This window comes from Elaeis guineensis, chromosome 4, assembly GCF_000442705.2.
Source record: "Elaeis guineensis isolate ETL-2024a chromosome 4, EG11, whole genome shotgun sequence".
Taxonomy (NCBI): Eukaryota; Viridiplantae; Streptophyta; class Magnoliopsida; order Arecales; family Arecaceae; genus Elaeis; species Elaeis guineensis.
In genome coordinates, this window is record NC_025996.2 from 14,003,488 (window position 1) to 14,021,733 (window position 18,246).

The following is an 18,246-nucleotide window of genomic DNA, read 5'->3' on the forward strand; positions in this document are numbered from 1 at the left end:
AATGCGTCGGTAAGTGAAGCATGGAAAATACGTTGGCAATATTAAGTCGGTAAATCATTTTTTTTTTATAGTGGAAGGTGGTCCACATAAGTACGGATGGCAATGTCTTTTATAACGATATGTGTTTTTTTTTTTTTTTTTTTTGTTACAATTATCAGGCACAAAGCATTTTATGTTAAATCTTGCATGCAGATGCCAATGTTTTGCGCACAATAATATCTATCTGTTTTGCATGTTCTTGCTCATGGATGCAGGTATACCTTTCTCTGCACAGTTTCCTCTAAATGTCTAGAAGATTGAAAACTAAACATAAAATAGTCCTCGAAATCAAGGTGAGGAATATGATTTCAGTCAATAGGGACTATAAAAAGTGATGGTCAATCCAAGGGGCGGAGCTCAATTTTTTCTTGTTTACACAACCTCCAACATGGGAAAAACTTTTTTGGGCATTTTCTTTAACATTGTTTGCCCTAAAAGTATGCTGTATTTGGTTTTGAAGGTCTTACAATTTCGATATTTCAGAAAAGAATAAATGATTGAGAGAAACTCCCAAATCGCTTTCAGGTATGTAGACACTAGCTGCTTTCACCGAAGATATAAAATGGTTATCTTGAGATTAGAGTTATAGTGACTGCCTGAAATATAGAAATCTTGAATTCTAATGTAGATTTGAAAGCTAAATATATAGATCTTTAAGGAAGGCTCTCCAAGCCTGAAACATGCACGCATGCAAGGACGTAGATACATACATATATATGTGTACATGCATCGATACACTTGCATGCACCTACATTTGCAAACACGCAAACACAGCAAAGAGAAAAATCTACATCTGCAGTTTATGTGAAGAATCACACATGGAACAATAAGTGGAAGGTTATTAGGCCCAAAACTCAACAACTTAAACCTTTAGGTTGCATTGAGATTCAACTTGCATATAAAGACCTTCACCTTGAAATTAGCAGTTACAGTGGTGACATGTGATCTAGTGGAATCGAGTCGTGGTGGCTGTGATGCGTCGAGCAGGTGCAGCAAGCGGACTCATGAAATAAGGTGCTGGGTTTAAATCCAGTTTATCATCCTAGGAATAGGTTACCCAGAGTTAGTGATGCAAGAAAAAGGAATAAATTATCCTAGGCGACTGAAATGGTAAATGGGGTTTCACTCAAAAAAAAAAAAAAAGGGCTGAACTATTAAGCAATTGATTTATCCCAAACTTTAGATGGGAACCACAGCTTAATTGTGTGTGAAGTAAGTATCTGAGATGGATTTGAAGATTAAGGCCCTACTTAGCAACATCTGTGGTCAGATGGCTAGCAAGAATGAGTTAAAGGAAATCATTACATATAGCAGCCCAACATAAACACGTAACATAGAGTTTATGAGAAAACCAGGAGGTTAGACAATAGGAGCAGCATTTCAAGGACGTTCATAAGCCAATGAACCTGAGATAAGGACAAGGTTGCACTTACAATAAAGCCAAAGGACAACAGCGGTCATTCCATGGAAAGCTTAAGGATGAGCCATGTATACTCCCCCCCGAGTTTCAGGGACACTAGGAACAATACCCCGTGATTCTTTTTTGATGGAAGGAATAGTCCATGATTCTCAAAGCCTTCTCTCATGTATAAAAGTAAGAACCCCTGCGCATAGAAGTCTGAACACCATCCATCCATTCTCCACTCCAAGAATGCCATTCCACCATCTTTCCTTCTCCACCATCCTCCACTCCCTCTCCCAAACGCCCCACAGGCTTAGGAGGAGAGCGTTGGTTACGTGGACCCCAGACCAGGAGCTCAACCAAGTGAGGGAAAGATCAGGGGCAGACATGAAGAGGAAGCTGGAGTGGTATGACCTTGTGGCACTCGGTGTGGGAGGGATGCTTGGTGCTGGAGTCTTCGTGACGACAGGCAGGGTCGCCCATGAGGTCACAGGCCCTGCCGTCTTTGTTTCATACATCATTGCAGGAATATCAGCACTCCTTTCTTCACTGTGTTACACTGAGTTCTCCGTCGAGACACCGGTCGCCGGTGGTGCTTTTAGTTATCTAAGGATAACATTCGGTATGGTCGCTTGAACTTGTAAATATTATTGTCCTCACTTACCGGTAAGGACTTCATTTTATGTTCATATTTGAAATCTTATAGGAGAGTTTGTGGGCTATTTTGGAGGGGCAAATATATTAATGGAGTATGTTCTATCAAACGCAGCAGTGGCAAGAAACTTTACTGAGTATTTGAGCAGTGCCTTTGGTTCGCATAACGCGAGCTCATGGAGGGTTGAAGTGTCTGGCCTAGCCAAGGACTATAACCAACTGGATTTCCCTGCTGTTGTTCTTCTTCTTCTTCTCACTCTATGCCTTTGTCATGGGTATGAGTGCTGGACGGTTGTTATTTATTTTTTCATGTTATGTTTCTTTCCGAGCGTGTGATTTTTTATTTTGAAGTCGGTATGCTTTTAAGCGTTTTCTTATCTGTGAGATAGTGGGTGTTTATTCATCGTTTTGTTTCCTTCATTACAAGGTGCGGTCTGCGTTTGATTTTGATATTAAAAACCTATAAGTTATGTCTTTGACTAATTTGTTGATGATGATATTGTTTTTAATGCCTCTTTTATTGGTCACCTATTTTGTCTCCATGCATCACCAGTATCTATATTTATGGTCATTATTATCGTGTCAATATGATATACCATAGAGAAGTTTTTTTACTCCTAACGATGATGGAATAACAAGTATTCTTGTTGGGATTTCAGCACAAAGGAGAGCTCCATGTTGAACCTTGTGATGACTGTCTTTCATGTGATCTTCTTTGGATTTATTATTGTTGCTGGTTTCTGCAACGGGAGTCCAAGAAATTTGGTAAAGCCTAAAGGGCTGCTTCCCTTTGGTGCGAGAGGGATTCTTGATGGAGCAGCCATAGTATACTTCAGCTACATTGGCTATGATTCCGTGTCAACCATGGCAGAAGAGATTAGGAACCCCTCAAAAAGCCTTCCTATTGGCATTGCCGGCTCCGTGCTAATCGTCTCCACACTCTATTGTCTGTTGGCCTTGGCTTTGTGCTTCATGATTCCTTACAATGAGGTAATGAACTTTTTCTTTCCTATTTTTTTATTTTTGTGTCTGTGGTTTGGGGGAATGTGAAGGGACCTTTCACTTGAATGTCAGTGTGCATGTGTGCGTGAGAGAGAGAAAGAGAGAGAGAGGGAGGGGGGGGGGGGGGGGGGGAGAGAGAGAGAGAGATCTAGAAAGAGAGTTTTCAGAGCCAAAAGTGATGCTTTGAAGCCTAACCGTGTTATAGACAAGTAGTTGTTAGGATTATTCCTCAGTAAAATGGTTAGTGGAATAAATAAATACAATCACACAGAAACTTTTGCAGAAAGATCTTCTAATTTTACTTGATAAAAGTAGTACGTACTATGATGAATGCCCATCTGGGAAGCCATTGTATTAACTGGATCGATCTTACTTAAGATTATCTTGTGTGCAGATATCAGTGAACGCATCGTTTTCTTCGGCTTTCCAGAAGAAGGTGGGTTGGAAGTGGGCGAGCAAAACCATTGGAGCTGGGGCGAGCTTGGGTATCGTGGCGTCCCTCCTGGTTGCCATGCTAGGCCAGGCAAGATACCTGTGTGTCATTGCGAGAGCTCGGCTGGTGCCACTCTGGTTCGCCAAAGTGCACCCTTCTACCGGTACCCCAATGAATGCAACAATCTTCTTGGGTAGGAACTGCAACATAATCTCTCGCTATACATGATTTCAAACAAAGCTTGCTAGTGGTCTTGCTTTTTCTGAAATGGCCTCATATATATATACAGTGGTTACTCAAGAGACCACTATAGAAACATGTATTAAAAACATATTTGTTATTTAGAAAGCCAAGAATTTCACCTAGAAACACCAAATGATGGATAATTTCAGTCATATTTAGACTATATAGGACTGCTGTAGGCTTTATCTTTAGCCAGTGTTTTTCATTGTTTCGAAGATTATAGAAGAGGAGATGCCTAAGGGATGATCCCGCTACAATAGGCACCCCACTAAACCCTTGTGAGATAACCTCTACATTATCTGCAGCCTTGTTGCTTTCTCTACTAATCTGGTAGACTTCATAAGATCAAGCTTATATATATTTCCAACAGATCGATGATCCCCGTGATTTCCCTTTTTTAACTCGAAATAATAATATCAATTCACAAAAAAGTTTAATTTTAAGAGGACTGACTGGTTGAAGTATGTTTCTAGCTATTATCAAAGCTTATCAACGCAAGAGTAAACTAAAACAAGAATTCCATGGTCCGACATGATGCAGGACTCTTCACAGCATCAATTGCGCTGTTCACAGAACTTGAGATAGTGCTGGAAATGATATCAATTGGGACGCTGCTGGTCTTCTACTTGGTAGCCAATGCACTAGTCTATCGGCGCTATGTGAAAGTCGGCAGGAACCGCCCACTCCCCACTCTCCTTTTCCTGCTGCTCCTCACGTCAAGCTCCATTGGCTTCTCCTTATCATGGAAGCTCAATGAAGGATACTGGTGGGAGATGGCTTTGTTTGGTGGTGCCTCCATTCTTGTCACTGCTTTTTTTCATCATAGAGTCCCTTGCAATCACCGGCCGTCGGAGTGGTCGGTGCCATTCATGCCATGGCCGGCTGCAGCCTCCATCTTCCTCAATGTTTTTCTCATGACTGCTCTCAAAGCAAAGGCTTTCGTGAGATTTGCAGTGTGGAGTTTTGTGATCACATTGTTCTATGCGTTGTATGGGGTGCACTCCACATACCATGCGGAAGAAATGGAGATGGAGAGGGGAATAGATCAAGGAAATGCAAACCCATCTTCCCATGATCACCAAGCTGCCAAACTGGACGTACAGGTGCCTTAGTTCATCATAGTAGCTGAACTTTGTTGCCTTCTTGGGCGCCCTCCAGTGCATGAGATATTGGACTCCTACTTCAGGAAAAATAAAAAGGGGAGATCGAGAAAAACCTCTCTGAAGGGCCATTGAGGAGGCTTAGACCAAAATAGAGGTAGATCTCCCTTAAATGGTCTTATGTTTTTCCTTTAGGTTTCCTTCTTTTTACAAGCCATGATCGTGAGATATATGCATAGCGGGCACAAAAAAGCGTGTGAACCCTATGGTTTCAGAAAAGAATGTTCTCAATCAGCAGGAGTGGTTTTAGGTCTTCTATAATTAGTTTTGGTCTTGGTCTCAATCATATTGTAGTTTCCACTTAAAAAAAAAAAGGTATTTTGGTAATTTGCTTTTTTTTTTTTTTTTCCTTCATTTTCCTCATCTTGCCTTATAGTTCATGTACCTCCTCCAGTGCAATCACTAATAGTGGACTTTATTTGCTGTTGAACTGCATTGTTAGGACTAGGGTCTGGTTGGAGGACTATTTCCAGCTCAGATCTGCTACAAATGTGATATGTTTGGATTTGGATCAGAGCGCATGACTGAGATAAAAAGATGATGCTTCAGTACCAAAAATAAATAAATGGTGCTTATCTGCCTATGCCTTCTCTCCAATGTGCGCTCCAGAAAAAGCTCAGAGAAGTGAAGAATTTTCAATTATCTGGATGCCCCCATAATTTTTTGTTCAGCTGTCCGAACAAGGCCGGCTGTTTGTAAAGCTTTAAGCAAAGCTATACTCAAAAGGCTCGGATCTTATTCCACCAAAAACTTCCCAGAGAAATGCCAACAGAAGTGCTTGAATGCACTTGTTTCTTTTGGAGAGAAATTGGATACACTAATTTTCGTGCCAAGCTTCTTGTAAAAGTTTTGCTCACCTGAAAAAGATATGAAGCAAATTAACTCTGGCATTCATCAACGGCTATTTTCCTTTTCATCCCAGGCAGGGGAGAGAGTTGACCTCGGCAACCATAATTTGATTCTAGGTTTCTTGGTCCCCTCCATCGTACTTCAATTACCTTGGGTCCTAGCTCAATCTCCGATTCCTTGTCACATACTTCTTATAAATTAGAAACATAACATCTTGGGTGAATTGTGTGTCAATTATTAAAGAATGCAATATTCGACAAGCGTAGAAATTTCTGGGACCACTCAATTTGTAATTGAGAAAGCATCCCACCCACCCACCCAGACCGCATTACAACCATCTCAATGTTTAAGGAAAATATAACAATGCATGAGGGTGGCAGACATGCATCCACATTAGAGATGCTTTGGTCTGACTTTGTTCTATTATCCGCGATTACACTCTCCCAATGTCATTTACTTCTTGCTTGTCTTACAATGTGGAGTCTGTGCTACCATTACTAACTCTGTTACTTCTGGTCCCTCAGTATAGGATTTGACAATATTCCAAGGCAAAGAACAATGCTGTCCACATATGATAAGCTAATCTGGCAGCAAATCACTTTCAGCTTGTGGATAACTCTTTCTTAAGCTTGAGCCTGTCTGCAGCAAATTCTAAAGAAAATGCAGATGAACATGAACTACCAATAAGCATCAGATTAGTGATTAATAGTTCTCGACATTCAGAGAATCGATGAAGATTCAGGAATCAAAAATCAATGCAATCAGTTGCTCGGTCGAGTTACCCAATTTAGCATGCACGAGGAAGACTGAAAAGCTGTACAGATTCTACCCCACATTAACTGGATAATTGTAATCTACTCTCTCATGCTGATAATATCAGCCACAGGACCGCAAAACCGTATCAAAGTCGCCAAGGACCACCTAAAGCCGAGCATCTAGGAGAAGATTTCAACTTTCCAACTGCATGATTGATTAAGTCGATGAGCTGCTAAAGTTTCATTATTATGATTCCATTCAGGAAATGGCCAAATCATAGCAATCAATCAATTTGCACAAAGTAGCAATGCTAGGACCACATGCCTTCTCAGCTAATGGTCCCAAGTCGAAGCCTTTTTAAGTGCTCACCTGTGACTCATGAAGACTACCCTTATGGCAATTGTTATTCAGTACCAATCAATGCTTCTAATAGTTTGTAATCAAAGGCTCCATGTGGAGTCTTCATTGGATGTCCAGATACTGAGATGGCAATCATGTTGAATGGCTGATCACCTGCAGGCTATCATGCAAAACGCCCCACCATATCCCAGTTATAAAGCACCATATACCATGCCCCTAAAATAATCGCAGTGCAACAGAACTAGAAGCTGTTTTGAGTTTCTGTCTGAAAATAGATTCATGTTTGTTAAAATGGAAAAAGACAGCAATCAAAGGAGTACGCCTGCAGAACACTTGCATCCAGTAGTCAATACATACCAACTCCTTTAAATTATCACATCAAAACCACAACCTGCCTGGAACCTGGAGGTATTTTCGTTCACGGAGTTCGTGACAGCCGAAAAGATGTCCTAGGATATACCTCAGAATACCTCAAAGCCAGAGAACCAAGTCTTTTCACAAATCCTGCTGAACGTATCCCGTATCAGTATCTTTCAGAACTCGTATGGCCAACAGAAGAGCTTTTATACCTAAAAGCTTAACAACCTCACACAAAGATGGTGAGCCTGAACCGACGGATGGTATGGAGCATACCATACTATACCGGTACCGATACAGACATACCATACCATACCATATAATGACACTATTGGGGCAAGTCCTCGTCACTTAGCTGATCTCATCCAACCAATTTCACCGAAGGCCTACCTCGGTAAAAGCCGATGCCATTGGAAGAATACCAACGTGAAGCTACTGATGTGGAGCCAGATCGTAGAGATCAGCATAAAGCAGGTTTCGACGCAAAGACGGGTTCACCAGAGGGCTGATCTCATCAGAAGACCGTGGTCCCCAAAAAATCGGCCTCATCGAGAAGCCAACCTCGTCTGAAAGCTGAGGTCGGTAGAAGTCCGACCTCAACATCACTTGGATGTGGCAATATTATCCAAGTTAAAAGCTACATCGGCCAACGACCAATCTGTTTCTCCGACGACATCAGCGAGAAACCAACATACTTGCCTGACGCGACAGTCCTAGTCCGAAAATCGGATTCTTCAACTGCCTACAGCGCCTAATGCTTCAAATTGGTCATGTACCAACTTGACTCTCCAAACCTACTTGACGAACCCGGGACTGCTAGCACGTGGGGTACTCACCTCAGACTGCTTTCAATCCTTTTCATCTTGCTCCAACTAGTGACTGACCCGGATATCGACATCTGCCAAACAACCAGTGGTCAAGTGTGGCCGCCGTGCAATCCCATCGAATCACATCAAGTCACATCATCCTGAAGTCATACCCCACACAGTCTGTCGTGCGTCATGATAGGACAACACAAAGTTATTAATTATGCCACTTGCGTGCGATAAAACCCGCCACCGCGACTACTGGCGCACTAGACAAAAGGCACGCCCACTGACGGGGCCATTTAAAGATGCCCCCTTACGGCTCCGTATGATTGGACATTATCGAAATGCTCTCCTATCCTTTATCCTTCATTCCACTCTTTCTATAAATGGAGGTAAGAGAAGACCCCCAAGAGGTACGCATACTTAAGTACTCAGAGTCTGAAACTCTGCCTCACTCACTGCACTTCTTGAGCTAAAAACTGACTTGAGTATCGGAGAGTCATCGTCGAGCCATCTCCGACGAAGACTTTTCTTGCAGGTTTTCCGGCTGCCACCGGATGCCACCGGCAAACCTTTCTGTCTGGCCCAAGTTGACCCTACCTCTGTTCGGCGCACCGTGAATCCTCACTCTCGTTCTCGACCCTCTCGACTGTGCCCTCTCCCCGACAAGTGGTCCTTCTCCACCGATTTCCTGTCGTTCGACACTCAGGCGCAACAATCTGATTGTCCACTGAAGATGAGCCGCAACAGACACTATGTGGGATTTCATTAATATGAGATCTAGTATCGAGACGGCGAACCTTATTAACACGTTAACAGATGACTTTGGTACATACGGTTAATAGATAGTTAAGGAGGTTTACGGGCCTGGCAAGAAAAATGGACGAAAGTAATGCAACAGTAGTAATGTTTCCTTTAGTTCCCTATAGCATTTTGTCATGATTCTCTTCTCATCAAAAGAGGAATTCAACAAATTAAAGTTGCTCCGTGGGTATGTTGGTAACATAAAAAGGTCAGCATTGACAAGGCACAGCAGGAAACATTACTGGGGGAAGTTGGATTCGTAAAACAGCAACAGTGATCCATTTGCTTGACAGCAGTGGTACTCAGGTTGGAACAAACAACAACTAAAAATCTCTAAATATATGCCATACAAGTACAAAATTAACAAGCATTACTTGGCCAGAAACTTTGGTTTTATGTTTAGCAACAATAAAAAGTGGGAAAAAAAATATATAGCGTAAGTTTAAAGAAAAGATGGGACAGCATATCGTGTCTATTATTTAAATTCTGTCAGTTACGTATACCCCAACATCACAGAACCATGCTGCGGAATATCCGAGACACAGACCTGACAACCTGTATCGAAAAAACAAGAATCCAATCCAATGGGCTTTCCATAACAAGATATAATCCAAGGGGCTTGCTGCGGAATATACAAGATACAGACCTGACAAGCTGGCGAACTTAAGTTATGTGCACGGGCCTCCATGCATATATCCAAGTAAACACCCGAAACCATGAGAGATAATTTTAAGAGAGATGCCTTCTTTATCATCCCATCCATCTCAAGGGCCAAAAATTCTTCCATCCAGGCTATCCAAGTCCTGCCTTACCTTTTTCCCAATCTTGTATTGCTAACCTCTTCCTATTTTGTTTCAATTTTCTTCAATCCTTCAAATCAAGAAAACCTCCATCACACATTACAGATGATCATAATAACCTAACCAGTTCCCCATCAAAAGATCCTCTAATGGTACAGCTTTTCATCTTTTCATGTGTTACACACTAACAAATGGGTTGATTTGCCAGACATCCATCTGAAGCTTGCATACTGTTTGTAATACATCATTCAGGCCCCTCAAACGTGCTAATTTCAACTCAGACGTGTTCATGAATGTAAGATGACCAGGCAACAATGAAGGAAAAAAACACTTTTAGTTCACCAAATAATGTTAACCTAGAATGATAGTGTGTCTTTAATCTTTCATCCTCATTCTTCTGTCTGCGTGTGTGCATAAACATAACATAACTACTAAGCCTTTCCGCCTGCTAGAAAAATTAGCTTGAAGCATCCTGAGGTTTCCGTTCCTTCATATAATATATCCATTGTAAACAAATAAAACCCCTACTTACCAAGAAATTCCTAGAGGATTGCAAGTCTGTACAATGATGTTTTGTTACACAATTATATTTTGTTACTTAAATATGAACATAAAGAAGGCTCTGTTAAACTCAGGTATGGCCTGATCAAAATTCAAACATGCAAGGGAGAAACCAACATTGAGATCATTTCTCTCGACAAGAGCATTCACCATACAATCTGCAGGTTGCCACATTGCAGAAGAGATAAAGTGACCGTCGACTAACATGGGCATGAAATCTCAACAAACCCTCAACGTGAATGGAAAATCTCTACTTGATGGAGGACAAGTTTGCCTTGCAACAACTTCCTCAGATGAAAGATGAGCCAAGTGCACTAAATTACCAGGAAAGCCTGGGACTCATTAATAACTCAATGAGGTGGACAGTCATAAGAAAAGCAGGTCCCATACCTTAATAACTGCAATTCCAATCTTACTCTCTCACTTCCACCTCGGAGACTCCAGATACAAAGCTTAATCTTGATCCATAACGTAGTAAGATTCTACATTCAAATTATAAAACAGCCAGCTGAATACTCGACTGGATTCCCCCATGAGTGGTAAATTAAGAAAAAGAGAAGTTTCTCACCCTCAGTAATTTTTTATGGAGTATAAAGTAATTCAATGGACCCCAGTTCTACAAGAATGAGTTAACTGTAATATTAACATCAATAATCCTATGTTAAAGAAAAAATAAGTTCATCATGAATAGATAAGCCAAAATAATTATATGAACTACCATTAGCAAATGAAAAGCTAAATCAATATGACAACTTTAACTCAACCCACTAGTTGGCCATATAAATGCCACCAAAAAGCTAGCATCAAATTGGACATTCTAGACACAATATACCTTATTGCGACATGCTGCATCAGAGCCTCAAAATGGTATTTTGTATCATTGAAAAAAAAAATGGAAAAGATATTACTTTCATCATGTTCCACTAATTTCATATGTTAAGAGCTATACAGCAAAAAACCATGATAGAAGTAAAAAATCTTTGGTAAAGAAGAGGGCACTCAAAAGTCTTGCTTATCCAGCATTAGTTCTATAATGTTGTTCTCTTCAAAACCTTGATATTGGACTTCATGAATGGAACCCTTGCATAATCACAAACCAGAAGAAAATAAAGTTACCTGATGTCATGCCAAAAACCAACATCATGAAATTTTCTCAAGTATTTCCACTAACAATGACACAATGCCTCAAATTTAAGTTGTCTTCCATTTGCTCAATCCTCCATAGCAAAAAGGGTTTCTAATTTTGTCATCAAAAGCATTTGTTAAAATCACTATATAGCAATCTAAAAATGAACATACGAATACACAGATAAATTATATGGCATGTAACATTTTTACAGGCCAATTTTGGCTGATAAAAAGTCCATTCCATAAAGTCAATGGTACAACAAATCCAAGCCATAAGGTCCATCTTATATGTTTTCTAATTAATAGGGTGATGATCTTGGATGAAAACACTCCATTACCAGGATTCACATCCTTTTTATTGTATCGCAAAAAGGTAAACACGTCCCACAGTCCACAATCAATTCTATGCTAAATATCGACGCTACTTGACCTATACTCGATATTGCAACATCACTTGACATCCACTTGATAAAGGGCGCCACACAAGGTGGCCAACACATTGTGTATTGTATTTAAATTACGCAAACAATCACTGGACAATCCAAGGCAGCCCTTGGCATTTGATTCTGCCAAGGCCTTCATTGACCACCCCATGTTATATTATTAATGTCTGCTATATATACACAAACATGTGCAAGGAAGCATGCATGCAAGGAGATACATATCAATCCATGTATATATACGCACATAGGGTAATGAATGCACACATTGCTCCAATTCCCCCCACCCCAACCAAAAAGAAAGAAAGAAAAAATATTCCCAACCCAACCCCATCCACACTCATGTGCTTGATGAACATAGTTTGATATATAGCATCATTATCATGCATGCTATCTTGTTCATGAAGAGAAATTTCCAAGATTATGCTAATCGTCAAGCACATTAAAGGAAAACTCCACGATCAAAAAATCTAGAGAAATTGATTAGGTCATCATGTTCATTAAGAGGAAAATTCTGGTATCAGTTCAGGTCTGGAGATTCTCCTCCTAAACCTTAACATACCTTCCGAAGTAAAGAAGGAAAATAAGAAAACATATGAATTTTGTATCATGTTTGCTTGATAATAAGCCTATTGGTGAGATCTTAACTTCTTTATAGTTTGTCGATTGTAAAAAAAAAAATCTCATTAAACACCCCAACTAATTTGAAAAATTGGATGTATAAGGTTCTTATTTGCTTATGCGAAACTTAGTTCTTCATTAGTTCTATTTTTAAAGTATGAAAAACTTAAGCAAAAGAGAGATGGGGCAAGACCTAGATCTTCACATTTCATTACAATATTATCTCGTAATTCTTGTTGTGCTTGGATCATCCAGGAATCCAATAGAAAAGTTAGTATAATAACTGAGTATCTTCAAGCTAAACTAGTAAAAAATATCTCTTCGCCCCACCAATCATCCACTCTCAAACAGGTTATGCAACAGGCCCGGTTGCTCCTCATTTGGGCCCAATCGGGACAAATTTTTCGGTAAACAAAAGCCCTTTCTCAAAACACTGGTGAATTAGTAATTTGGTTTTCATAGATCCAACCAACCATAAGCAGTATCTTTTCCTGCTCTCTCTCACCAAAGCTACTAGAAAAACTGCCAGACGACACTCCATTTAGCTCACTACTCAAATCAAATATCCTCTCCGGCAAACTTAATGCTTTTTGATGCATTCTCACCTTGACATGGTGTGACAAGTGAAGAGTGATTTGATCGTCAGGATTTAACTTCTGAGATCAGCACACAAATTGAAGGCAAACTAAATTGAAGAACCCTTTGTTCAATGAAGGAAGTTCTCTCTGAGAATTTTTATTAATATATCTAAAAGCCAAACCCTTTATACAATGTATTAGAAGCATACAAAGGACATGACCCCTAATTCAGGCATTAAACCTGACACAAAATCATACTAGAAAGAAGACCCAAAAATAAAGAAACATGTTACAATTTTTCGACTACAAATATAAAAACCTGACTAAAATTCGATACTTTCTACAAACACTTAATTCCTACACAAATCCCTTAGCAACCAAGTACTACTTTACCTCGTTTTTCAAAAAATGGCTGCACCTGTTCTTGTTCTTCTCCTAATCCTTCTACTTCTTCTCCTCTGCTTCTCCTCCTCCTTCTTCTTCTTCTCCTTCTCCTCCTCCTTTCTTCTTCTTCTTCGCCCCTTGTCCTAATCACATGGAAAAGTACCTCGACCTGTCATGTTTATAATGAATACCTGAGAGTCACATGTGTGGCCCTAACATTTAGGTGCCTCTTCCACTCCACACATTGCATGACACACAACTATATAATATTTTCTCATGATCTAGTCATAGATTTAGCAAAATCCAGCAAATAATCCACAAAATCCATCCATTAACCTAAGTCATCTCTCACTAAATCTAGACCCCAAAAAGTCTTAACTAACTCTTGGCTAGTATGTTTTCACAACATATAAGATTTCCCCATTGTAAGCTCTCCAAAACATCCCTCTTCTTCTTAAAAACCTAATTAACTTCTCCTTTATTCTTTGCATTTCTCTTGAAATCTTAGTGTAATGAGTTGCATTACAAGAGAAATATAGTTTGGACACCAAGAAACATTTTCAAAATGAGGAGGGTGAGCCTTGTCACAACAATAAGGTGACTCAGTTATGAATTGGAGCACCCAAGTTTGGAGCACAGAAAAAGTCTCTCTACACACAGGTAAGGCTGCATATCTCTGACCTTTCCTAGACCCCGCAACAGTAAGAGCCTCATGCACTAGACCATCTTTTTTTAAACATTTCAATATGAACCCTTTTAAAAGGGATGCAACAAAGCAAACATTCTCCCAAACCTAACCCGCCTACCACTCCTATCATTTTTATTTCAACATTTAGGAATTTTAGTAAGAATCCTTTTAGCAGGATTCTTGCTAAAGAAAAATGAATCAAAACCAAAAACTTTCTGCTCGATTCTACTCTAATCTAGGTACCCACCAAATGAAAGCAATGTAAATCAAGTCAATCAACAAAGCCAAGGTCCATGGAGTTCCTATCTGACCCTAATTTTAGACTCTATATGTATAAGTAATTTAAAATTTAGTTAGTAAAGAAGCCTTATTAGTACCACCCATCTATTGTATAAGATATAAGCTTTACTACAAGAATTTGAAAATCATTTGTAGATTCGAGTGAAAGAACATTAAACATAAACTAAGTACTAATCATAACTGATAATGTTTGTGTTTTCAAAACAAAACCAGAGCCTCTTGTGCATTTTGTTCTAGACTAGCTAATTCATTTAAATTAAAACAAAACATCAAAAACAAAAGGGAAAAAAAAAAAAAGCTAAGACTTAAGTTGCATCAATATGCTGATGAGGAGGAGCCTGTGAATGTGCTTTCGAAACTTTGATCATCTAACATCTCAAGCAGCATCGGCTGCAAATTGGAACTCTAATGCACAGCCGATCAAAAACTAAACATGTACCGTGCATCCCCAAAGCATGATGAATGACTAACACTGTATTATACCATTGAAGAATCCACTCAAATTGAACTTGTGCAAATGCCTTAGGATGGAGAAAAATGGCCAAAAAATTCCGATTTCAACTTTAAAATTCAAGCCATATTTGAAATAATATGGCATAGTTTATTTTCCTTTGTTAACCAGAATTATACTGAAGAAGTAATGCTTTGTTCACATAATGAATCAGACTTTGAACAAAAGTCGGACATGAAAATATATGTAAAAAGGAGAACATGGCAAGACTCTAATGAAATAGTTGAGAATCCAAGAGGCCATTATATTGCATCATCCTCTTTTTTTTTTTCTTTTTTTCTTTTTTTTTTTTTTACAGCATCAAACGCAAGAATAACAATTTGTCAACCTCATTAAGTTCCATTAATAAAAGAAATTCATTTTTTCTGATATCACTATTGATCATAACATGATGCTAAATAAGCAAGCACAATATCATGAAAATGGGATTCTTGATCCATGTAGAAAAAAAAATTGGAACCATGAAAAAAAAAAAAAAAAAAATTTCCTCTGCACTTTAAATGATTGAAATATTTCACAACATGAAAATGCTGACAGTGTAATATGAGGAAAGCCATGAAAATGCTTCATGCAATCAAAGGTTAAGGGATGCAGTTGAAGATTAAGATAACTAGTGAAAAAGTTTAAGACATTTCAGAAAAAGCACATAATAAAGCAATGTTCCAAGGAGAAGATGATTTGATGGTTCTTTAACATGAATGTAACAGTTACTCTCTCGCATGCATAAAAAGAAATTTTAGTAGGATCAGTTAGCACTATCTGGTGTCGAAGCTCAAGTAAAGCAGAGATTGAATAGCTCAACTCAGCTTATACAACGTCATGAGATTAAGAAGCAGATAAATCACTGAAAGAAGGACGAATAACACAGTGTTCCCTTCAGAATCAATCTGATGGTTGGAACTTGGAAAGGGAATGGGATGGTGAATTTGCTCCCAATACTTCACTTTTTTTATAATTGGTACAAACATAAACAAGGTAAACTGTCCTGTCGTAATTACAGCTTTCACTAATAAGAAAAACATCTGCTAAAATAAAAGAAAATAAAAATTAATAAGGCACTTATTTCATTTACAAAAAAAACGTAGAAAACAGCAATAAGAAATGGAAGGTCAACAAAACCTGCATGGCAAAAGTTCAAGGAATTCCAATTTCTGCCAGTCAGACTGGAGGTGATTCCTCTCGACCCATCAAGAACATTAAAACCATGCAACAAGAAAAACCTTTTTTACTGCCCTGATACAATACCCATCAAATAGTAGTATCAGCAGTTGACAGTCAAAATTACAAGAAAAAGTTTCATTTTGTCCGTAACCATACAGTAATCACAGAGCAAAACATAAAAAGCCTTGTCAGGGAAGTTTCCAATAAAAAAGGAGCAAAGCAACTCCACCACGAATGCCCTCAAAGCAAAAGAAACTCGCACATAATTTACCTTTATTAGCTCTGCATAGAAGGAAACAAAAGGAAGTGGAAATAATTCAAGCCAGCGCTTCATATATGATTCCATTAGAAACAAGAAACAAAAACAAAGTACCCCGTCCCCGTGATACCATCCATCCATTTTCCACACTGAGAATTCTATATCTACGTTCATACATAGCCATAACGTTAACAAAAAGAGAAGAAAAGAAATCGAAAACAAAAGAAAGATAACACCTTTTCAAGCTTCGGGAGAGACCTTGGCCCTCTTCTTTCCCCCGAAGAAACCCTTAACGAAGGCGTCGACGATCCGGCGCTGGGAATCGAGGATCATCTCGGTGCGCTTCAACTCCATCTCCCTCCTCACCTTGTCCATCTCCCTCGCCATCTCCATCTTCATCTGCTCCATCCTCATGAACCCATCCCCCAGCGTCCTCAGCGCCGAGACCATCTCCCCAACCGCATCCGACGAGTCTCTCTCCCTTCTCCTCCTGCTCTTCTCCAGCCGCCGCCTCATCTCCTCCATAGCCGGCCTTGCCCCGCCGGAGCCCTTAAAGAACCGGGTGGTCGGGCTAGGGTTCATGACGCCGCCAACGCTCGGGGCGGGGGCCCTCTCCTCGACCCTAGATCCGGTGGTGATCTTAGACCGCACCGCCTTTGGGATGATGAACCTGAGCCCCCCGCCGATCCCGCCGCCGTTGGCCATAAGGCGGTGGAGGCTGCGGGTGTTGCCGCCGCCACCGGCGCTGCCGTGGCCATCGTCCGCCTCCTCCTCCTCCTCCTCGCCATCCTCGTCGGAGCGGGAGCGCGGCGTGGCGGGGGAGGAGGAGGGGCGGAACGCGGCAGCGACGGCGGCGGAGGGGGCACTGCCGTGCTCCATGGCGTCCATCTTGCGGAAGTAGACCCAGGAGGAGGAGGGAGGGGCGGAGGGGTCGTGGGCGACGGAGCGCTGTCGCTCGGCGCGGTAGCGCTTGCGGAGTTTCTCGACCTTGTGGCGGCACTGGACGGAGGTCTTAGGGGAGGCCTGTGGGAGGCGGGAACAGCGCCGGGCGACGGCGTCGGCGACCTCCTGCCAGTGAGAGGCGCGGAGGTTGCCGCGGCGGAGGGCGTACCACTTGTCGCGGTAGGAGTCGATGAGGGCTAGGGTTTCCTCATGGGTCCAGCAGGGGGGAGGGAGGCGGCGGGACGAGGCGGAGGAGGGGGGAGCCGGGCGAGGGAGGTGGGACGGGGATCGGGCCGGGGATGGGGAAGGGGAGGGTGAGGCGGCGGAGAGGACGGGGGCGGAGGGGGGAGTGGGGGCGGAGGGGGAGGGGGGAGGAGAGGGAGAGGAGGGCGGGTCTTTGGAGGCGTCGGCGTCGGCGTCGGCGGCGGAGGAGGAAGCCATGAGGAAGGAGGGTTTGGAGGAGGAGGTGGTGGTGGTTGGGGTGAGGAGGAGGTGGGGGAAAGGAGGCATATTTTTGTTGGATAGTGGGGACGTGGATCGGGGCACCGCCTAGGGGTAGGCGGCTTACGCTGCGGCGCGCGCTAGCGGGGGTGAGTGGTGGCCGCCCCCACCGCGGCGCGGGCGGTGTCTTGACCGGCTGAGTGGGCAGCCTTGGTGGCGGTGTTGGGCTTTCGGAGAGGTTGGAAATTTTTTTTTTGAATTATGCAGTTAACCCCCTGGAAGATAATTGATTGCTATTGTATCTAAAACTTCTAAAATTAAAGTTTTACCGGGTGTTGAAAGCATAATGTCATCTTTTATGCCTAGTTTACATATTTTATGTTCCATGTGGTGTTAAAAACATGGAATTCAGTTCAGAATTCAGGGTAGAAACATTTAATTTTATGGTCTATGTGGTGTTGAAACATGAAATTTTATTCAGAATTTGGGGTAGAAACATTTTAATTCTATGTTTTAATATTTTTAAAAAAGAATTAATTGCATAACAAACTAAATATATGGATT

At 41.1% G+C, this 18,246-nt stretch overlaps 2 protein-coding genes across 5 annotated transcripts; one reads left to right on the forward strand and one right to left on the reverse strand.

The window, feature by feature from the left end:
* Positions 1-1,501: 1,501 nt before the first annotated feature.
* On the forward strand, positions 1,502-5,933 carry LOC105043886 (cationic amino acid transporter 6, chloroplastic-like). Of its 4 annotated transcripts, XR_012140462.1 has the most exons (6): positions 1,503-2,063; positions 2,148-2,370; positions 2,755-3,085; positions 3,492-3,723; positions 4,314-5,030; positions 5,376-5,933. XR_012140462.1 is itself a non-coding variant. In XM_073255091.1 (5 exons), the coding sequence occupies exons 1-5, from the start codon at positions 1,526-1,528 to the stop codon at positions 4,883-4,885; spliced, it is 1,833 nt and encodes a 610-aa protein (XP_073111192.1). In that variant the 5' UTR covers positions 1,502-1,525; the 3' UTR covers positions 4,886-5,239. The 4 variants fall into 4 exon arrangements, 3 of the variants coding, with proteins under 3 accessions (XP_073111192.1, XP_073111193.1, XP_010919915.2); XM_073255091.1 differs by lacking the exon at positions 5,376-5,933 and having other exon boundaries at positions 1,502-2,063; positions 2,211-2,370; positions 4,314-5,239; XM_073255092.1 differs by lacking the exon at positions 5,376-5,933 and having other exon boundaries at positions 1,502-2,063; positions 2,214-2,370; positions 4,314-5,239.
* Positions 5,934-16,347: 10,414 nt separating this feature from the next.
* LOC105043787 (uncharacterized) lies at positions 16,348-17,900 on the reverse strand. The gene has a single exon (XM_010921486.3). The coding sequence runs from the start codon at positions 17,749-17,751 to the stop codon at positions 16,540-16,542; it is 1,212 nt and encodes a 403-aa protein (XP_010919788.4). The 5' UTR covers positions 17,752-17,900; the 3' UTR covers positions 16,348-16,539.
* Positions 17,901-18,246: the final 346 nt, after the last annotated feature.